This window comes from Helicoverpa zea, chromosome 4, assembly GCF_022581195.2.
Source record: "Helicoverpa zea isolate HzStark_Cry1AcR chromosome 4, ilHelZeax1.1, whole genome shotgun sequence".
In the NCBI taxonomy this organism is placed as follows: domain Eukaryota; kingdom Metazoa; phylum Arthropoda; class Insecta; order Lepidoptera; family Noctuidae; genus Helicoverpa; species Helicoverpa zea.
In genome coordinates, this window is record NC_061455.1 from 5,993,909 (window position 1) to 6,015,978 (window position 22,070).

At 36.3% G+C, this 22,070-nt stretch overlaps 3 protein-coding genes across 4 annotated transcripts in view; 2 read left to right on the forward strand and 1 right to left on the reverse strand.

Annotated features, from left to right (window-relative positions):
• On the forward strand, positions 1–5,029 carry LOC124629720 (kinesin-like protein costa). The gene is made up of 6 exons (XM_047163235.1): positions 1–513; positions 764–2,700; positions 2,780–2,998; positions 3,587–3,723; positions 4,338–4,479; positions 4,644–5,029. Exons 1-6 carry the CDS (start codon positions 237–239, stop codon positions 4,761–4,763), a joined length of 2,832 nt encoding a protein of 943 aa, XP_047019191.1. The 5' UTR covers positions 1–236; the 3' UTR covers positions 4,764–5,029.
• On the reverse strand, positions 4,764–11,138 carry LOC124629721 (T-cell activation inhibitor, mitochondrial-like). Of its 2 annotated transcripts, none has more exons than XM_047163237.1 (13): positions 11,026–11,138; positions 8,671–8,791; positions 8,417–8,534; positions 8,134–8,272; positions 7,835–7,966; positions 7,581–7,698; positions 7,255–7,357; positions 6,480–6,571; positions 6,302–6,402; positions 6,067–6,213; positions 5,838–5,969; positions 5,410–5,554; positions 4,764–5,270 (listed from the first exon to the last, which is right to left on the reverse strand). In XM_047163237.1, exons 3-13 carry the CDS (start codon positions 8,424–8,426, stop codon positions 5,181–5,183), a joined length of 1,209 nt encoding a protein of 402 aa, XP_047019193.1. In that variant the 5' UTR covers positions 8,427–8,534; positions 8,671–8,791; positions 11,026–11,138; the 3' UTR covers positions 4,764–5,180. The 2 variants fall into 2 exon arrangements, with proteins under 2 accessions (XP_047019193.1, XP_047019192.1); XM_047163236.1 differs by lacking the exon at positions 11,026–11,138 and adding an exon at positions 8,931–9,152.
• The window catches only part of LOC124629722 (protein decapentaplegic), a 19,849-nt gene continuing 8,697 nt past the window's right edge, over positions 10,919–22,070 (forward strand). The window contains exon 1 of the mRNA XM_047163239.1: positions 10,919–11,326. The gene's annotated coding sequence lies outside the window, so the exon portion shown is untranslated. The remainder of the gene's footprint in view (positions 11,327–22,070) is intronic.

The window sequence follows — 22,070 nt, forward strand, 5'->3', positions numbered from 1 at the left end:
TTTGGCGTTTGCGTGTGGTTTTATTGATGAAAGTTGTTGCTGTTTATATTTTTGACTATACTAATCAAATTGTGAATTGTATTGTGTAGATAAAACAATAACTGTGGTATCAGTGAAAGTTTAGTAATCATATTTATTGTGAAGAGTAGCCACTTACTTCGTATATAATGTCGTGAATGTAAACGTAAATTGAATAGAGAACTTTCATGTTCCTGGATCTTTAACTATACATAAAAATGGATATCCCAGTGCAAATAGCCGTAAGGCTGAAGCCTCCGAGCCTTGAGGACTCATCTCAGTGCATATTCAGCAATCCTGTGACCCAAATAGTGATCACTGAAAGTGGGCAAACATTTCACGTGAATAGGGCTTTGCCTGTAGATTGTACGCAGGCAAATCTTTTCAACTCGTTCATGATACCGCAAATCAACTGCTTCTTGGACGGGTGTGACACTTCAGTCGTCGTATTCGGACAAGCCAAGACTGGCAAAACTTACACTTTATTTGGACCAGGTCAGTTGTTTTTGTAATAGCTAGAATAATATTTGTACTTACAGAGACTTCATTTACAAAGTTATTGTTGTACTCAAAGATTAAATATGTATAAAACACTATGAGGAAAGGTGCTCAGCATTGTGTCTGTATGTTTTATGTAACATCCCTAGGATGATCATACCTTAAAGATATTAAATTGGGATCAATCTTTGTCCCTGGCCAGTTTCCATTGTTTTCGTTTTAAACAAATACTTTCTTTTGTTTTTAGGTTTTGAATGCATTCACAGTGAATGTGATCAAGGAATTGTGCCCCGGTTTTTATCTGAAATATTCCACAAACTGAACCAAATGCCAGAGAGAGAATTTATATTGCACATAACATGGATGCAAGTTGTTAATAACAACATATTTGATGTGTTGGGAGCTGGGCTGGTTAGGTGCTGTAATGTGGAGGAAGCCTTCCAGTACTTACAGCTGGGGTGGCGGCAGCGGTGCCAGGGAAACAACCACACTGTGTTCACTGTCAGTGTTGAACAAAAGTGGGTCAGCACCAATGGAGTATTAAATCATAGAATGTCCACAGCAAGCTTCTGTGATCTAGCTGCATACCCAGAGCCAGGTCTATTTGCTCTAGAGAACATAATAAAAGAGCTGCTAGCAGGCAACCCACCAAAGCAAATAAACTATGACCAGTGCATACTCACTGCAATGCTTAGAGACTCTTTTGGAGGCAGAGCTTTTACCTGGGTTATTGGCTGCATTAGTGCAGAACCTGAAGACTACCAGGAAACTTTAAAAACTCTAAACTTGTGTTTATGCTGCAGGGGTATCAAGAACTTTGTAACTGTAAACTTGTTTGCAGACAACAATACTCCTGTTTACACTGATAAAGCTGTATTACCACACCCAGACAACAATTTTAATTTACAATTTGCTACAACACAGTGGATTAAATTGGTGTCTAATGCAGAGGGACTTTTCAACAAAATCCTTCAGTCCAAATCCTTGTCTGATGCTGATATTAATCAAGTCAGTGAATGGTTGTTCCTAAAAGCTGAGTGTGATGAATGTTTAAATGGTGATGCCAGTGTTGATAACAAAGATGCTAATATCAAACAAGGATTGCCAAGAATAGCTGAAGACACAGAGCCAAGTGAGCCCAGTGAGTCTGACGTGGACTCAGACTCAGAGGAAGATACTCATTCAGACACAGTCTTCCAAGATAAACTTGAAAAATTCATGGAATATTTCAGAGAAAAGAATGATCAATTATTTGCTGACAGGTGTGAAGAATATCTTAATCACATTGACTCTGATGATATAACAATATCAGAATTAAGTGGGTCACAGTCCTTACCTGTTATGACATCTCAGTCAAATTCTGGTAGAAGAAGAACTATACAACCTGGTGAAAGTTTGTCAGGAGCAGAGTTAGAGCTACTAAGGAAAGTAGCAGCTAAAGCTATCTCACCTGAATCTCAAAAGATACTCATAGAATCTCACAAAAAGGATGTTGATCCAGAACCAAAGTTGATTGAAAGGGAACTGCTCAAAATGATTGATTCTCCAAAGACTGAAGAAATATGCAAGAAGTATAAAATGACAAAGGAAAAGTATACTCAAAAGCAAATATTGGCCAGAAAACTGTCAAAAGAAATAAATGGAAGCCAATCACAACTAAAAGAACTGATAAATCTTTGTATAGCCAAAGAGAGACTTATAAATGACTTATCGAAATCTATGTGCCATACACAAAACAAACATTATTCAGATAAGATAGAGTCTAGTATAATAGACCAAGATACAATGAGGGAAATAAAAAGACACGAGACAAATCTCAAAACTTATAAAAAACAAATTGAACAAATCAAAAGACAGATCAAAAAAGACGAAAAACGCAAAAACACATTAGATGTAGAACTGGTTAAAGATAAGTTAAAGCTTGACGAACTGTCTGATACATCAGTAGATATAAAAGACAGGAAAACAAACTCATTGAAACACTTCACACACAGAATCACACAATTAGACAGTATTTTGAAAGAAAAGACAAATGATTTGGAAACATTAGAAATGTCCAAAGAAAAGGAGTTATTGTTGAGGAAGGAGATCAAAAACTTAAGGAAGACTAGAGAATGTTTGCATGAACAGAGATGTAGTTTAGGACATAAGAGAAAAATATATAAATCACTTTCTGACTCTGAGGTAAGAAACCTGTTCTTTTGAAGTTGATTATTTGCAGCTGAATTATGTACTGTCATTCTAATCCTAATCAATTTTACAGGAGCGCAAGCTACTTGAATGCGAGGAAGCTATAGAAGCGATAGACACGGCAATTGAGTACAAAAATAATTTGATCTGTGGCAAGTCCCCATCTGCCTCACTGTCGGATTCTCAAGACAACAAAGACTCAAGGAGCAGAGGAGAGCAAATGTTGATGGCGAGGCTAGACAAACTGTCGCATGATGAGATGAAAACCTTGCTTTATCGGTATTTCCAAAAGGTAAGACTAGTTTCCACCTGGATGACCGGACAACCATGCATCAGCCGCTCTGTTAGCTCAGTGTCATATCCAGTTCTTAATTAAGCTAGTACTTCCTTATGATGGTCTTCAAATTAACAAATTCTTTTAAACTTTAGATTTGTAGCCAAAAATGTTGTACTTACTTTCAGACTCTATATAATTGTAAATACTTTCAACTGTAATACTAGCACGATACGTTAGCAACTGCGCCTATCCAATAGAGTAAATGCATAACAGTGTTGCTTATAATCGTACTTTATTTTAGGAGTTTATCAAATTACCATGTTATCTTGAGTGCGAGTGCCGTATTCCGCTATATTATTGTCGTAAATGACTTCTCTATATTTATTTTTCATACAGGGATGATGGTAACTTCCTAAGTTCAGTGGACAGTAGTTCCTTAAATTAATGCGTTCAACCCAGTGGCGATTCTACCGTAGTGGGCACTGTGGGCATACCCAATGGCGGATCAACTGTGACAACCTCTTTGAGAGCTGGATGGATCCGTCCCTGTTTCATAAACAAACCCATCAGCTATATAGTGTGAATATTTTCCATGTACCCCAGGTAGTGGACCTCCGCGGTGCTTGCGCAGCTCTGGAGGCGGGCGTGGCGTCTGCCAGTGAGGAGGCGGCAGTGTGGCGAGCGCGGGCTGCAGCCGCCTGGAGACACGCGCAACGGCTCAGACCACACGCTCATACCAGGTAATGTACAGGTTTTATATTGATTATCTTTTATACAACAGCCTTTATGTTTTAGTCAGGTAAGAACTGCTTCGAAATGGGAGTTGCACTGCTGGTTTATGATTAGGTCCTATTTTCCAGTTATTCTTATATGCATTTGTAAAGTATAGAACTGTCTAAGACCTTGTCCAGAAGAAGCGAATTCGTCGCGAAACGTTTCGCGCGGATTCATTCACGCGCTATTGAGATACTAGGCACGAATACATCGCGTCCACAAGCATCGCGCGAATTCAAAATACGCGCGTATATCGCGTGCACAACGCCAGCCCCTCGACTCGCGCGTATTGCGCCCTTTCTGGACAAGCCCTAAATGAAGACTGAGTGGGTTGCTAAATGGCAGACCTGAATGACGATGCGTCGAAGATAGTGGGAAGAATTCCTCTTTTTTATTAAAGAGGTCCTAAGGGTCTTCACACAGACTTTTACAGCCTTACAAGCAGATAAACTGATAATATTATAAAATTATAGTTATTAGATTAGTTATAAAATTGAAGTTTTTTGCTTTTAAGCTGTAGTGGCACATCATACGATATCTTAATTTGCAGCTAACTAACTGTACATCTGTATTTTTTCAGGCACTTCCAATCATTCCATAGATGTCTGGACGGCGGCAATGCGGAGCGCGCGTTGTCTCTGGGCATGACGACTGATTCAGAGACTTCAGACGATGCCATGAGACTGGTGGACCGCATGAAGATGCTTGCTAGGTGTCCGCCGGTAAGATTACTTTTTGAATTATACATACATACAATATTCATATTATAAGGCCTAGCCTGGACCAGAGCGAAGTCGAGTCAATCCTAAATCCTTTTAGATACGAGGGAATTTCAGTCTTTTTACGATAACTGAGGTTTTTCAATCAATGTTTTGTTTTTTTACAGCCTCCTGTTATACCTAGTCAAAACCTGAGACAGCTGATGCCAGCTACCAATCTTCCCGTGGCTAAAGTGACCAAGGAGAAGAACAAACTGATCATAGTACAACAAAATAAAAAGCACTGATACTTGTACATCATTTTATTTGCTGTTTTCAATTCTATCTTCTTTATGTGTTTTATGAACTACCTACCTAATATTGTTGTTACATGAATAATTATTAGTGTAGTTATGAATTCTATTGTGGTTCCACTATACTACTTTCATCACATTTTTTAGATCTTGCAATGTGTAAATAATTTTAATGTTAATCTATTTCTAATCATAATTTTGTATATATGTTTGCCAATTGATACTTACTAGCATGTATAAAAATATATTTATCATCAACATTCGCTTTTTTTTCTCAATATACATTCAACTAAATTCGAGCAATCTAAGATCATAGCAGTTATATAGTATATGCTAAAACAAAATATAAAAATAAAATTATCTACACAATATGTACAATAATTAGCTAAGGCATTGTGGTATATTTCTAACTCATGATTGAAAATTCCATGGTATGCATAATTTTCCTTCTGATAACACAGAGTAATAATGGGTTATGTAAAGACATGTCCCGTGAAGTTTCTGAAACAAAAACATATTATTCAGTTCATAGAAAATACGATTGTTATGAGCAGATTTATCTTCGTAAAGAAAATTGTAATTTGCGGGAAATCAATTTTACAAGAGCTACACATAATATAAAGGTAAATTGTAAACTTACCACATGCAACTGCTCGCTTCTTGTAAGCAATCTTTGACAGCACGAAATCATATACGCTGGCGTGATGCTGTCGTCCTTTTGAAGTTCCAGCAAACCAAACCGCTTCACCACTTCTTTATGCAGAGCCTTTTCCACATGCTTGTTACTGTAACACATATTCTTGTATATCATTTTAACCAACGTAATTTATTTTTAAATAGTTCTCGTCAAATTTAATATGGCGGCTTGCAAATAACTTCCGAGCTCAGGTTCGCGCATGTGTCCATAGCCCTCGCGTAACTTTACTGCTCGCTGATACCTAAAATTGGTTTCTGCGCAATGACACGCGCAATATTAGCCGCCATTAAGTTTGGTACGAATTATACCAGTGTCCTAATCAGCACACAATATCTCTTCATAAGTTAAAAGGGGGATTACAGACTACTTACATGCTGTATTCCGTCATCAATAAAGTAGCTTGGTCTAAATTCTTTGCAATGAAAGCTACAAGTTGCTCTGCTGGGCAGGACGAAGGGGTGATGAACTGACCCGTGGGCGACACCATCAACGGACCAGCTTCACTGGAAAATAAAGATCACATAAAAAAATATTCATTTTATTTTGCAGCCAGGTAAAAACTACTAATTTAAAATCTTTTTACCATGTAAAAATACATACGGTTCAATAACGATTTCGTATTTCTCTAGAGTTTCAGGCACATTTTCGGGAAACTTGTTACCGCGGCCATAGAAATCCCCTATCGAAGTTATCAGCTGTCTCAAATGACTGCAGTATTGATGAGCAGATACTTTTGGCATGAATTTTCTGAAATAAATTAATTTTATTTAACTTGGTTTTAGTCTGTTTGAAATGAACCAAAGCTTGTTTTGTGCTTAACAAAGGTAAATCTTACCTACGGCATATGTGTATATTTCTAAGTATACTAGATAAAGCTTTCTCATAATTTGGTATCATTACCAAGGCACTATCTTCCTGACTTATTTTCTTTATGAGCTGCAATAAAAAGGTGAAATTCTGTATTATTTTACACCAGTACAATATTAAATAGTATAATTGCTAAAAATATTCACCGATATCCATTCATTTCGCACATCCATAATATTCAGGAAAACATCGCCATCAAGACTGACGCCCGTAAACTGTCCGAGCGCAATAGTTCTGCCTGTAAATGAAATAAAATAGAATATAAATACGAAAAACTACAGATTTGTCAATTGTAGTTCTCGCCAAGCTTAATGGCGGCTTGCAACTAACTTCAGCGTACATCTGGCCCCTTTCACCCACCCTCGCCACCTGCTGGTACCTTAAGAGGACGAATTGGAAACTTTGGCGCTAAGGATCTCATTTTTTCTCAGTAAATACAAAACGGATCAAAATACAACTTGGTTACCTGAAAGTTCATGATATAAACCTTATTTTGTTAGACTTCAAAACATGATTAGGTAACTTTTATAACAGAGAAAAATATATCAAACATACCTCTTTTTAAAAAGAGATTCACATATTATGGGCAAACGGGACCGATTTAAGCCTCTTAACTTTTTTAGTAGTTATACATATTCTTTAAAATTGTGGAAGGAATTTTTATCAAATTATCATTTCTAAATAATAAAATTACAAAACCATTTTGTCGCTTACGACTTTTAGTTATAAGCTAGCGCGCGTATTGTTATCCTCGCCCCGCTAAGACGCTCCGAGTCGGAGCGTCTGACCCCTTTTGGCGCCTTAGGTGCGCGTGCCGGTTATGGAATTATTGTTTACCAATTCGTCGCCTTAACATAGTTTCTTTCAGCACAAACTACGATAATTATGGCAAGTATTAATAGTTTCAAAATATATATTTACCTTCTAAATTGGGCATAATATTAGGATGCTGTGAGGCGAGGGCAGCTAAACTCTGCAAGGCTCCTCTAATGTGGCTCATATTCCAACCGCTATCGTATTTCACCTACACATGAAATTTTATTAAACCATTTTGCCTTATCAATATCATTTAAAGTGGTTATGGTAAGCTGTTTTCTTATGTGTAGTGTTGTATTGTAATAAAATCTAGCAGGAATTGGAAAAATGTGTTGTATTGTCCCTACTATAGGGCTGTGATTGGCTCAAGATGTGAAAGCATTTCAATGAATAAGTATGATTATTCAATGTTCATAATGTAGTGTACCAACTTGTTTAATACCATGAGTTTTGCAAAGGTTGTCTATTAGAGATTGCACTTGTTCCCTTGTTGCAGCTGTTAACTCGTATTTGTTTTTTGCATCTCTACTGTTTGCAAATACCCATTCCCTGAAATTAGAAAAAAAAACATAAATATATTTTTAAAAAATTGTCTTCAGGGTATAAACTACTGGATAAAAACTAGACCTTTTTTTAATACATAGGTCAATTCAAATTAATTAATAAAAGAAAGAGAATAACATACACAATATTTGCAGCTGCTTTCTTCTCAACCACTTTCCTCTTCATTTTGTTGACATCAAATTCTTTTTCATATTCTTCATAGGTTCGGGAGAAACCATATTTGCCACCAGCGTTTCTGCCTAAACCAGATTTGCTGGAAAATAACATTAATTGACTTCATATTTTACATACCTCTTTTCATATAGTAGGTAGTTCATACAGATTTAGTGTGGGAACATTTACATATCATATCAATATCTGTTTGTATTGTCAATCAAGAGCTTAAGATAATAATCATACATAAAAAATCTTGATACTTACCTAAAGTTACTAGATACTTTAGGTGCGTCAGGTATCTTATCTATATAGGTGGTAGATATATCACAGGCATTGAGAATTTTTACTACTGTTTCTCTTACATTATTGCTGTTTAACTGTATTTTAATATGTTTAAATTCACCTGGAAATGAAAAATTAATTTTTGTAATACCTATTCATTGGGATTATAAATAGAATACCTATGTACCTATTTTTGTTTTATCTTTTTACATATTCATTTGAAAGTATCAAATGAATATATAAAAAAAGTAAATTTTATATTTACCATCAGGCATGTTCTTTTGCCTCAAATAAAATGATAAAGTTGGTACGGTTAATCTTTTACTGGATTGTTGGGCTTCAATAAGTGCGCTCAGCTGTTGCAGAGAATTTTCATTGACTTTCTGAAATAAATATTGACACAAAATATCAGTGTTTTATAAGCTGTCTTTTGTTTCTTTCGTAACCAGAAATATATTTTACTGTAGAGAGAAGTGTCAGTTGTGTGCAATGGATAACTTGAAAGCTTTTTGTACTTACTCTTTGTGTAGGATATTTTCCAAAGAGGTCAGGATGAACACTAAAGTAGAATGGACGCAGAGCAGTAGATACTTCAGCAGAACTTAAAAATCTGCATACTATGCCACTGGTGCAGCCACCACTGAAAATAAACAATTATTCCAGGTGATCTCCAACGTATCAACACCATCTTGAACTACATTTAGGGGTGAATCTTGATAGAGCAAATGTTCAGGTTAGAATTTATTTATTTTGTTCAGCACAACCGTTCACGCACTTACCATATTTTCGTTCTGCTATACATTTTATTAAGCAATGAATTAGGTTACTAAGTTGAAACACATTTAAAGGGTTTTGAATAGGTTGGTTTTGGAATTTGCGCACTGGAATATAACACAATTTTTCTTTTCTTTGTGAACTCCTACATTTTTCGGAAACGACCCTGAACTTGATGTTTTTCATAAAATTCTAACAAGACACTGACAAATGCAAACAGCTGTCTTAGTGACACTTTGATTATTCGTTTAGGATTTAAAAGATGATATTTTAGTTTACCACAGAATCAACAAGATTTAGGTTAAGGGAAAATATTTGGTGTGATCAAGATACGTACCATCATGCCAAAACTACTGAACCGATTTATAACAAAAGGTACATAGGCTACCTTTTATCTGGCTGCGGAAGATCGGAGCGAGGGAGGAACCGCGGAAACAGCCACTTTTTTACGACCATTTGCGCAACTGAGAAGTAAAACTTGTAAATAAAAGTTTTATTCCTGATCACAATATTTATTTAGATATTTCAAGACTGAAAGAAAATCAATTAGCAATTAGAAAATCAGTTTTCTCATTGCTGTAATTAGTATCTTCAAAAATGGCCCCACCCCACCAGTCCATATCATCCGCTTTCAAATGCATGCCTGTAAGATGGTTGATTGTCAGACTTGCTAGCTTCTGACTACCCATAAGGCAAAGACAGGCTACCAAAGATGCACAAATGCAACAGCACTCACTACACAATACCTAAAATACGAAGGAACTCGTAATACCTAACATGGCCACCCATCCACATACCGACCTCACCAAGTGTGTCTTCACCTTATGATCGATCGACCCGTGCGGCTGTTACTCAGAGACTCACTGAATACACAGGGAAAATGAAAAATATAAAATAAAAGGAAAACCCTGGATGACATTCTGTTTAAGAAGAATGTAGAGATAGGTATAATTGAAACCATTTTCATGCATGTTAACCTGAAAACCATCGGTAGGTATGATGAACCGGGAGCAACTCAAATGTGCAGGTGAGGAATACAGAAATACAATAGTTCCAACATACTCCTGAAAAAAAGACGTAACTAAGTAGGTATACTGGATGCGTACGTGAGTGACTGGCCTACTGCACATTGCTAGCGTGTAAGATCTGAAAATAGGTACTTGCTATGCTGTAAAATTCTTAACTTCTACAAAGCACAAGAGGGTTCTGTCAGAGCTACCAAGCTACCCCTGGCCACCAGAGACCTGCGCTGTTGCATGTTGGGCCTTTAGGGGGTATGTAATGTTGGCGCCGGGTGTCGCGAGATGACTCCCGGCCACCGTAGGCGTGGGTCTGTGGGCGATGAGTTCGGGTGGCTCATCGTCCTTCTGTCTTCTTAGACGACAGACCTGTGTCGACGGCGCGCGTTGTTCCACGCGCTCCTCAAAGAGATGTCAGCAACCCCAGCGGGGCCCAGTAGGGCCAGGGCCTGCTGGGGCTGCGGGTTGTTCGAAAGAGATACCGCGGCCCTGGTACATAAAAGGCCCACGACGGAAAACGACGGTTTTTAGTCAGTAAGAGACACTTCCTCACCGCTGCTAACCCACAGCGGGAGGGGTCATTTGATGATTTTTGACGTCGGAAAAAAAGGGGTATGTAATGTTAAGGGTAAGTTTGTCTTTTTTACAAATACCTACATAGCCAGAAAGTTAAGCACAGGTATCTGCAGTCAACGCGTATGTGCGTAATATAATGCATTATGTACGCATACAATAATTAAGATGATATACCGCGGAAACAGAAGGCAGGAAGATATCGCTAAATGATGTAAGTTGGAGGTTAATGATTTTAATGAATATAACAGGTGAGCAGCGGATTGGCTGTCCGCTGGCTGAGATAAAATCTGAAGGCTGCGCGTGCGGCGGCGGCGCTGCGCGGCTGTGACGCAACGCGCCAGCGCAGACGCCGTAGCGCCGCGCGCCCTGAGCCAGCGCTGCGAGCCTGCCACTCGCCGAGCTGCTTCATAATTGTTACACAGACGAGTTCAATAATTAAGCGATAAATATACCAGCAGTGGCGGTGAGAGGAGGGCGGCAGTCGAGCGGCGGCCGCGTTACGTACCACACACCCGCACCGAGTGATGGACCCGAAGCTCATTCGACATTTTTCTATCGGACGCCGTAGGAATCTCACCGGACTGGTTCCCGCGCAACGCTGCGTTAGTGCGCCGCTCTGGTGAACCCTTTCGCTTGTAAATGTGCCGATATTTACATATGCGCGCTCGATCTCGCGTCGAACTTTCGATCTGCGCCCGCGCCTCGCGGCTGAGTTGTGAGCCCCGCGACCTGGCAGCCGCCGGCGACTACGAGCCGCCGCCGCCGCCCCAGCGCGCTCTACTGCTGCACGACGTGCGATGACCTACGTATGTCAACACCACCCTATCACATACTGTTACACTGTTTACATACAATCTATGCCTTTACTACTTTGTTTACTACACTCAATATTTACTGACTCTACATTTCGCACATTAAGATAACAGTAACAGCATAATATCTGTTGGATGTAAGTGATGAATCTAGAAGCAAATGCCAGCAAGTCGTTTTGTTCTACTACACTTTTGTAATAATCAATCTTTACCCACACGTTATACTAATACTAAATAGGTATCTAGTTATTTACATATTCTATAAACAAAAACAAACGAACGCTGAGATAAAACACAACAACGTATTAAAATAAGTATAGCTTCCACAACTAAACACGTTATGTTGTAGGAACATTACGTATGTATACGTGCGCAAACAAATTCTGAGAAGATCCAATGTCCATTTGTATTGATAATACGCAAGTTAGATACGAGTATGTAAATTACTACCTTGTTCCAATTAAAGCACTATATAACAGTCGATTTAAGTAGTGACGTTTTTGGTAATCAGCAGCACTGGATGACGTGCATCCCAGCTACCTACAGGAAGATCAGGCGATTTGTTTACAGGACACAAAACAATATAAATAACATTTAATAGGAACACATATTCAATGAAATAAACACAACAGGAAAACGAAGAATGATGGTATAAATAAATGCTCTACATGCATTTGCATGTCCATTTGAAAAAAAACAGTCTGCCAATGTTAACTAGGTAGTTATAAGATTGGAATTCTTGGAATGATATTTTCAAACTGTATGTTTCCTAATATAAATGGCCTGTATCTATTAACCTATTCCTACGCATTGTCCTGTCGATACGAAGAGAGTATTCGCAGTAAGATAATAACTCCTTCTAGTCTAGTTTTGGATGTGTCTTGAACTGGAATGTCCGTTGCACATGACATGTGCATGATAGCTGTGAGATAGTGCGGACGTGTGTAGTATCAACTGGTTTTTAGACGTCTCGCGTAGAAGTCATCTGAGGTGAATTCGTTGTTATCATAGCTGTTCTTTTGATACCTATTTATCTTTTCATTATTTTTGGTCTTTAGATATCACACTTCATTTTTGGAATTCTTTTCTTTTACAGCCGGTTTCTTCATCAAAAGTTAAAGCCAAAGTAAAAGTCAAAGTAATGTCTAAAGTAAAAGTAACGGTCAAATTCAATTTTTCTATTAGTTTTGCTGTCACTTTAGCCTTGAAAAAAACGTATTTGACCGTTACTTTTACTTTAGACATTACTTTAACTTTAACTTTTGATGAAGAAACTGGCCGTAAGTGTCTCGATTATTATTATAACCAGATCATGTTATAAGGAGCAATTGCCATAATCTAATCTGTTTACGTAACCCATAGATGGAATGCTTACTATAGAAGAATTGTACCAGTCGTCAAAGGAAAAGTAGATATGATTTTATACCATTAAAAGCAGTCAACACAAACTATTTAAATACAATCATGCGGTGTTCATTTGATTATGAAAGTTGATTCGATTTGAATAGGAATTGACCAAGGATTTTTCTCTGTAATTGACAACTTAGGAATTGAAAGGAACCTGACATTAGACAATGTGCAGTTAGAATAAGTAACATATTTTACTTAGGTAAACATAGAGACTTAATCAAATGTTTGATGTTACCAGGGTACACTAGAGCTAGAAAAATTGGCAGCATAAATAGCAAAAGTGCTAAAAGCTGTACATTTACCATGTATGTTCGAGCTTTCTGTTTTGTACTCCATTATCTAGTTACGCTTTATTTTCATTACACCTCACAGTATTGAAAATAGAACTATCTGTCTACTTTTGTTAAAGCAAAACTAACAATTGTCATGGTCGGATCCAGATGTTTACCTGTAAAGGAAAGCATTTCAGTACTGTATGTTATAGGTAAAATTATACCTGTTGCAAAAATATCGGTAACACGTTTATTTAAAATACTTATTACTATATAGAGAGGTTGATAAAATACTCCTGGTAGTAGTTTATACCATCTATTACCTATAAGAATGGTTATTGCTGCTTTACGAGCCGAGCAATAACTGAAATAAACATACCTACTCGTAGAATGAGACTATAAGGAATGAGAGAAAATCAGAGAACCCAGTTTCGGAAAAGTTAAGCCAACCTCAATTTAAAAAATAGAATAACAATAGAACTTAATCTGTACAACATGCTGCTATAGCCATTTTCCCAGGAATTTTCCAAATTCCAAGGTTTCGAATTGTTAGCGGCATATCTCAAAGGGGCACTTTCGGCATATTACATCCCAGGTAAGGATCGCGCGTATGAGAACAAAGATAAGGAATAGGTATATTATTGAAAATCTTTTTTACTCGTAGTACGACTTGATTTTCACGAGGCAAAAGTACAGCAACAATAAAACTGACAAATCGTGCTCAGAAGTTGGCCAATGAAGCAGTTAGGAAAGTTAATTTTCTCTTGAAACCGCCCACAAGAAAATTAAAGGAGAGCAGTTTACGAGAAAAAAATAACCGTCCCGCCGTATCTTTCCATTGGGTGTTACTTTATTTTATAACCAATTCTATACAAATACCTTTAGGAGAAAGTGAGAGCAATTTGTACGCAATTTTTATAATACGCACCTACTACAGAAAATACCGTAGCCCTGTAGTTAAAGGTATTAATTAGAAATACATGGTCACGTATTACGCAAATGCCAATTTAAAATTAATAGGTGTAAATTGTAAACAAAGATTCATCAAAGTACTGTGTATTTACAATATTCTAGGCTAGGTCACGTTATGTAACTATAAATATAGACAGGAAAATTACACCTCTTTTCAGCTATTTTTATTGTAGGTAAATACATAGAGCTACTGTAAGCTACATTATTTGTACACAAAATATTTTTTTATAATAACATAATATTGTTACTTACAATAAATAGTAATGAAATCAGTGATTTTACACATTTGTACGTTTTTGTGATCTTTTCGTGGTGGCCCGTTTTATTAGATAAGTAAGAGTAAGTGATCTCAAAAAATGTCTAATAAACAGGAATAGAGAAAATAGTCCCAATAATAGTGTCATGCGGCTCTATCTACTGAAAAATGTCTCTCAAGACGAGCAACAGCGACTGATTTTACGATTCATTGTATTTATATACACTCTTTTGCAAAAAAAGCGGGCACCTATGCGAAATCTTAGTTTTAAGAACTTTACATGTATTTCAAAGGGTTTTAATGATTGTAGTATGTTTCTAGCATCAAAAGGGTTAGCCAAGCATGCGTAGTGTATTCTAAATTTGAATTTTGTACAATTGCTAAGAAATTGGTTACACCTTGTTTTGGACTAAGTAATTGCTGGCAGAAAGTTCGTCGGTGTTTTGAAAAGTTTTTGAAGTGATTTTCAGAAAAATGATAATGCAGTTTTAATTAATGATTAATGCGCCTTTTTGTAAGATCAAAACGTTTTCGAAAAACTATGCGTATTTGATAAAATTTTCACCTGCTCTAAATGGGCTATACTGATGATTGACGGTAATGTTAAGAGTTTCGGTATTTTAGTGTAAAGCGTTCTATTTGCGTTTAGATATTGTGCCCACGTGTTTTAAAATATCGCTTTTTCATAATTAAACACTATTTAGAGGAGTATCAGTACTTTGGGCTACGACAAAATCAATTTAAAGTAAGCAGTGCCGATCACAACTCGTCTCCTATCGAACTTTGACATTTAAAAAATAACAAATTTTGTGATTAATATTAAAATTAACCACATGAAAAATGATGAGGAGGGTTTAAGCTATCTAAAAAGTCATATTATTGCTGCGTTGAAGCTCTCGATAACTCCATAGGTACCGGGTTACTAAACGATGATTTAGCTGAGAGGGAGTCAAGAATTCAAAATTATTGGCCAAACGTATGTTTCTTAAGAAATGAGCAGATAGCCAATTATTGTTATGATTTAAGCAGGAAAGTGCTGTCGATGCCAGAAAATCTCGGTGCATGCAAGTTTATTTAATAAAATGTCAGTGGGTTGAAAACACGCTATTTGAACGCTCAGACTCATTGATCTTCAGAGGTCTACGGAGTTTCCCAAGAGACGGGGTTGTTTAAAAATCAGTGATTACGAGACCTTAAAACCTCGTGCTCATAGTCTATGCGCTACTTTCTGTATTTTGTAGAATTTCAAGACTTTTAAAAATGTTAAAATCTGATAAGAGACGAGTTGTGATCGGCACTGCTTACTTTAAATTGGTTTTGTCGCAGCCCAAAGTACCGATACTCCTCTAAATAGTGTTTAATTATGAAAAAGCTATATTTTAAAACACATGGGTACAATATCTAAACAATAGAACGCTTTACACTAAAATACCGAAACTCTTAACATTACCGTCAATCATCAGTATAGCCCATTTAGAGCAGGTGAAAATTTTATCAAATACGCATAGTTTTTCAAAAATGTTTTGATCTAACTAAAAGGTACATTAATCATTAATTAAAATTGCATTTTAATTTTTCTGAAAATCACTTCAAAAACTTTTCAAAACACCGACGAACTTTCTGCCAGCAATTGGTCCAAAACAAGGTTTAACCAATTTCTTAGCAATTGTACAAAATTCAAATTTAGAATACACTCTCACGCATGCTTGGCTAACCCTTTTGATACTAGAAATATAATCATTAAAACCCTTTCAAATACATGTAAAGTCCTCAAAACTAAGATTTCGCATAGGTGCCCGCTTTTTTTGCAAAAGAGTTTATAAGCTGGGGCTGCAGTGTCGAAAACCTATAGATGAGCCCATAGGCCCGTTTTTCTTTTTCAGGAAAAAAGGTATAATTTTATAAAGATAACATATTCCAAAAGTAAGATGTGATATTATCGAAAACGCTGGCTGCAAATTATTTGAAAGCTGTGTTTCAATTTTGAACAATGAATGCAAGAATAGATAAACCATCTACTTTTATTTTTTTCTTTCAATGCTGTGTTGTAAGGTATTGCTACTGAAATCTTTTAAAATAAATCGTCGTTTCGTGTCAAATGACAGAAAAATCTCAATAACAAACAAGATTGAACTGTGAAATGTGGACAAGACACGTAATTGTGGGTAACGAAACGCCTGTCTCGGATTGGTGGTCACCAGACCGTTGAGCTCAGAAGGCCTTCAAGTTCACGCACCGCTGGTTTCATTGACGCCTCCTCTTTTACGCAGACTATTATACCTACAAATATATGCACAATACCTATACTTGTGTGTTTTAACTTTCGAGATTTGTAAATAAACTATTCAGATTGAATTACAAATGATAGGAATTCCTACATGAAGTATCCCTCTTAAGTTCATAACATGTTTTACAAAAACAGTTATAACCAACAGTCAATGTGAGCAAGCACACAGTTAACTGTCCGAACAACTAAAACAACATAAACAAACGCTACCAATCATATTAGTACAGAGTGTGACATGTTAACACGTTGACGTGAAGTATAGTTAGAAGCCCTTCGCTTTGTCTCAGCAAGACAGATCCACAGGTTCTTAGGAGGCAGGTTTGGACCTCGCCGTGTAGCAACAACGGCCTAGGTGTGTGTGTGTGTGCGATACTCATTTGTGCGCGAACCGGTCCTATAGACTCAAGCCACCGTTCGATTCAACCACATAATTTAAATAAATGATAAAGTCTCATGCTGGGTTTCACAATTAAAACTATTAAGGCCGTTGGAACGCTACGATTTCGTTTGCCCGTTACATAATTAGAAAGCAACAAGTGACAGAGAAGTTACTCTATAAAACAAGCGCTAGTACACACGAGTAAACATGAAAATTTCAATTCTAACATCCTCTCCATCAGAGAGAAATCCGAGTCATTTTCATAATGTTTATGGTTTTCTACGTTTTAACTACCTTGCTTGACAGGCTCGGTTTCCGAAGGATTTGTCATATAGCTTAAAAGTAGTTTACTGGTAACTCGAAGTTAACAGTTTATTTATCAATTTCTTTCACTTTTCTTCTGTTTTCTTGCGTGCGGAACCAACCTGTCCCGGCGTACGGTACATGTTTTGGTCGTTAAGTGATACCGTTAGTACTTGCTATTGTTGATACAGATTACCGTACGAATTAGAGCAAAAGAAATAGACTGATCTACAGCTAAATTAAGTTACAGAACTTTGTTATTCAATGTCTGCAGCTGTTCAATTTGCTTATCATTTCAATCGTTTGGTAACGGAGTGACCCTGAAAGTTGCATTTATCATTCTACTTGTTTCTTTGTATGGAGTTACTCCTCTCAATAGGTGTTTCAGGAAGATTGAAGACATCAATAAATTGTTTTGCTGATTATATTGATTGAAGAAGAAATAGTAGATCGCCATCGTAATTTATTGTTAATCGTATACGGTGAGGTTTGTGATATCATTGAGTTCTGTAAGTAGGTAGGTATAGGCTTAGGTTTAATCTTATTTAATTTTCCTTTAAATAAAATAAAATAAATAGGCACCAAGATATTCTGCACAAAATTAACCTTGAAGTAAATTCTCAAAATACGGAGAATGAGTTCATAACCTCAAAAAATGTATCTCGTTACAAGGGACTCGTAACATATGACTGTCTTTTGACCTACCGTAATTGGCTAAATAGGATAAATGGCTTTGAGGATTTGAAGCATTCCGTTGTAATTACAAAGTCGTTTTAAAATGAAGAGCTTTATTGCCAAGAGTTATTTAAAATCTTACCTGACTTGTTAACAAATCTGAATTAACATAGGTAGTATCGTAGCACGTATCGCACATACATTATACATACTAGTCGTGGGTTTCCTCGGCTAATGCTAGATTTCGTATTTTACTACGCGCGTTGACAAACTTGTTGTTTCAAATAGGACTTATCTAGTGTGACATTAGCGGTTAATTTTCAAATTTCTCAATAGTGCTCTTTGAATGGATTAAGTGTTATTTTCGGTCGTGATTTTATGTTTTAGCATAACAAGTTCTTCAAGGTTGAGATGGGTTAGACGCATTATCACTTGACAATATGGATGTCCTCCTGTCATTCAGACGAAGTATACCTTTTTTGTCGTGCTGTGTTGTGTAGAATATTCGATTTATGTTATCAGTTTTCACGTTTGTTGTGAGTGATTAAAGGAAAAAGGTTATTTATTATTTAATTTATAGTATGGTGATTTGTTGAGTGTATGATCTCAGAATGGTGATATAGTCGTAGACGTCGTAGTATTATGGGGCGTGCTTGTGCGCGGACACTATGAGAGTCAACTGAGGTCAACTGTATGGTGCCACAGACAACACGAACTATCCGCGCTGGCACATTGTTGCAGTCTCCACACACTGCACCTTATGACCACACGTGTCTCTCGTGCAACATTTAATGACCACGTTGTTTATTATTCAATTTCATCCAAGTTTTTTAGTCTTACTCATACCCGTATATTCAGAAACGTGTTATAAATAATTGAACAAGGAAATCATTTTAATACGCAGCAATAAAAGCAAATGATCCGTTTTTACGAAGAAATTCGCAAACAAGAGCTCAATATTACATTCCTAACTTTGGCATTGTATTGTAAAACACATATTTATAATTGAAACAAAGACTTCTAAGAAAGTTCACCTGATACTTAATTAGATACCTGTATTTCAATAGAAGGCAAATATGGCGTGATAATCACTTATAGATGGCTTTTAGTATTCAAATGCTCACCTTATTATATATTTCGGCCGGTATTCTTTGTTCGGACCTGATCTTATAATGAATTAAACAAGAGTCTTTGACGAGCTCCTAATCTACAATATTATATCATCGCTTTAATTATGTCAATGGCAGTTTCTTAGAAATTTTAATTGGTGTAATTGGCTAGTGCAAAGTACCTAATCTTTATGCTATTAACAAACTGAGTATTCCCCCTTTTAATGGTTGCGGCGACGAACAAATAATATATTTTTCAAATTGGGAATTCTTTTAAAAAGATTTGGCTTTTACGGTTTTCCTTAATTTTTTAATCATGTATAAGTAATGTCAACATTTTTAAATTATATTGGTCGTCAATATAATTGCCTTAATCTAGTGTTATCTTCATTTTCCTTTTATATTTATCTATTATACTACGCAAATACCTACTGATACACACATAATACTTAACACAAAGTGTGCGGTAAAAATAAAATCACTTTTAGCAAATTGGTTATTTATTTAAAATCGATGTGATAAGTAATTTTTCATGTAAATGTGGGCTCAATAAAAATCAACTCATGTGAATAAGTTTAATATATAGTTTGACGTAGACATGTGTAAAAATGGTCAAGTGTGAGTGCGAACTTTTATACAAAACACACGCGTGTTAAGAGTAAAGCTTGGAAAACTCGTTTATTCAATTGATTTCTTTGCAATTGACACCAAATATACGTAAAAAGTTTTCCCTGTGTAGGTTTACAACATAAAACAATACAAAAAATAAAGCCCTTCTTGGCAGATAGATTGTTTGTAGTTTAGTAAAAGACTACAGAAATGTGTGAGAAATATATCCGCAACTTTTATCTCATTAATTGAACCCTAAAACTGAGCCTCTATAAAATTCTTAGATTATTTATTCACAACTACGTGACAGTGATGAGTTACCTGCCGGGGCACAGAATTAATAACACATAGATAAAACTTATTTACGCGTCGTGGCGCCGAATCAGCGTCCATATGTACCCATTAGCTTTTCTAAACGGCTTGTTCCCGTTTACTCCAAACACATTTTTTTCTGTGTGCAAAGTTTTAGAAAAAAAAAAAAATAGTGAAAATATACATACCTTCAAATCCAAAAAATGCTGCATATCGTCAGCAAAATATCAAAATTACGTCTCTGTACTTAAAATCTTTTGGAGCTCGGGGGAAGAGTTTTATTACTTTTAAAGAATTATTTTATTCGCTTTGGACCCGTTGGAAAGGAATTTGCGGAGCAGATCGGAACAAGCCTTCTAAACCAGCTACTGGCATGATTCGAAACAGTTTGAAAGCTCATGTCTCTGTAATGGACTCATTTAGAATTCATTATAATTCGCCAAACGGTAGGCGAAGCTCATTAGAACCGCTAATAGCTAATAATATTTTATAACACGATTCTTGTGATGCGGTTTTTTAAGATTTTCGGTAGTCATTTCAAGGATTTGTTAAGAACATTAGCAACGTTTTTAAGTGCATCTAATAAGAAATGTAATTAGGGAAATCTTATGAATTTGAAAGGATGTTTTATGTTGCAATTTCTAAACTACATAATAGATGCAATTCATTAATTGTTCAAATAAGCGGTAGCAGCATTTACGGGAACTACTAATTGATAACAACAATAAATAAATGGTTTCGGTAGTTATGACAGGTACATTAAAGAAACAGTGCTTATAATTTTCAAGGAAAATCATTAGTAATGGTTTGCTAAGTAAGCTCTATTTAGCCGACAAGAAAATGGCTGTGCATGCGAAATTGTTTAGCCCATAAAAGAAACAATAGGTATACTACATAACTTTAATTGTGAAGTATATCTTAGACACCAATGACTGTGTTTCAGATGGCACGTTAAACTGTAGGTCCCGACTGTCATTGAACATCCTTGGCAGTCGTTACGGGTAGTCAGAAGCCAGTAAGTCTGACACCAGTCTAACCAAGGGGTATCGGGTTGCCCGGGTAAATGGGTTGAGGAGGTCAGATAGGCAGTCGCTTCTTGTAAAGCACTGGTACTCAGCTGAATCCGGTTAGACTGGAAGCCGACCCCAACATGATTGGGAAAAAGGCTCGGAGGATGACGATTATATCGGGTGTGTCGTTCACAATCACATTAAATGAAATGCGCTAATATACTGGTTAATATAAGTCGATTAACACAGAGAAAAAATAAAAATACGTAAAAATAAAATAAAATGATTTTTCAAACAAGTAAATATAATAAAAAATGTGCGAAAATTAGAACACCATATAAAAGTAAAATTACAAACAACTGAAATTCTCCCTTGAAAACTGACAGCTGTCAACTGATCAAAAAATTCGATACTCCTAACTTTATCTCTGCTTTACACATGATGTTGTAAATTATAAAAACGAAAAATGACTCCTGTGGTTAAATGACTGAATGGATTGGGTTATTGTTTTTACAATTCGCCATGGAACATCATAAAGTATATGCGATAGGATTTAATGTGATTGTGAACGACACACCATGTATAGGCTAAAGACGGTTCGTGTAAATTTAAAATTTCACAGCCTTCGTCCTTTCTAACTAACTCAGTATTTGATACGGCAGTGCAGCATTTTGTCCATTTCAGCCAATGCAACATGAAACTTTACATGTTAGAATGTAAGTAAGACCTGTAACAGCGAATCCTCTTAACATTTTAAATTATAATTAGATACTTAGCAAACATTTTTGGCCTTACTACAAAAACTTAAACGTCTGTTTTACACTTGTCTAAAAAAATTGTGGATGCAAAATGAACCATATGTCAACGTCATAATCTGACATTTATTTAGACAAGTCTTAAACTGACGTTTAAAAGTTTTTGTGGTAACACGGTTTCTGTTTTTAAACATGTTTCTACACTTAGAGCACACTACAGACTAAACCGTCGCCCGATGGTTGGTTTTTTTCAAGAAAATCGTGAATTCCATCGAGATTTTTAGTCGGTCTGATACCATTTCAACTATTGTCCGACTAAAAGTTTGCAGTGTGTACTCTGACTCTGGCAATAGAGGTACGTAAACATGTCAAAAGTTTCTACTCGATAT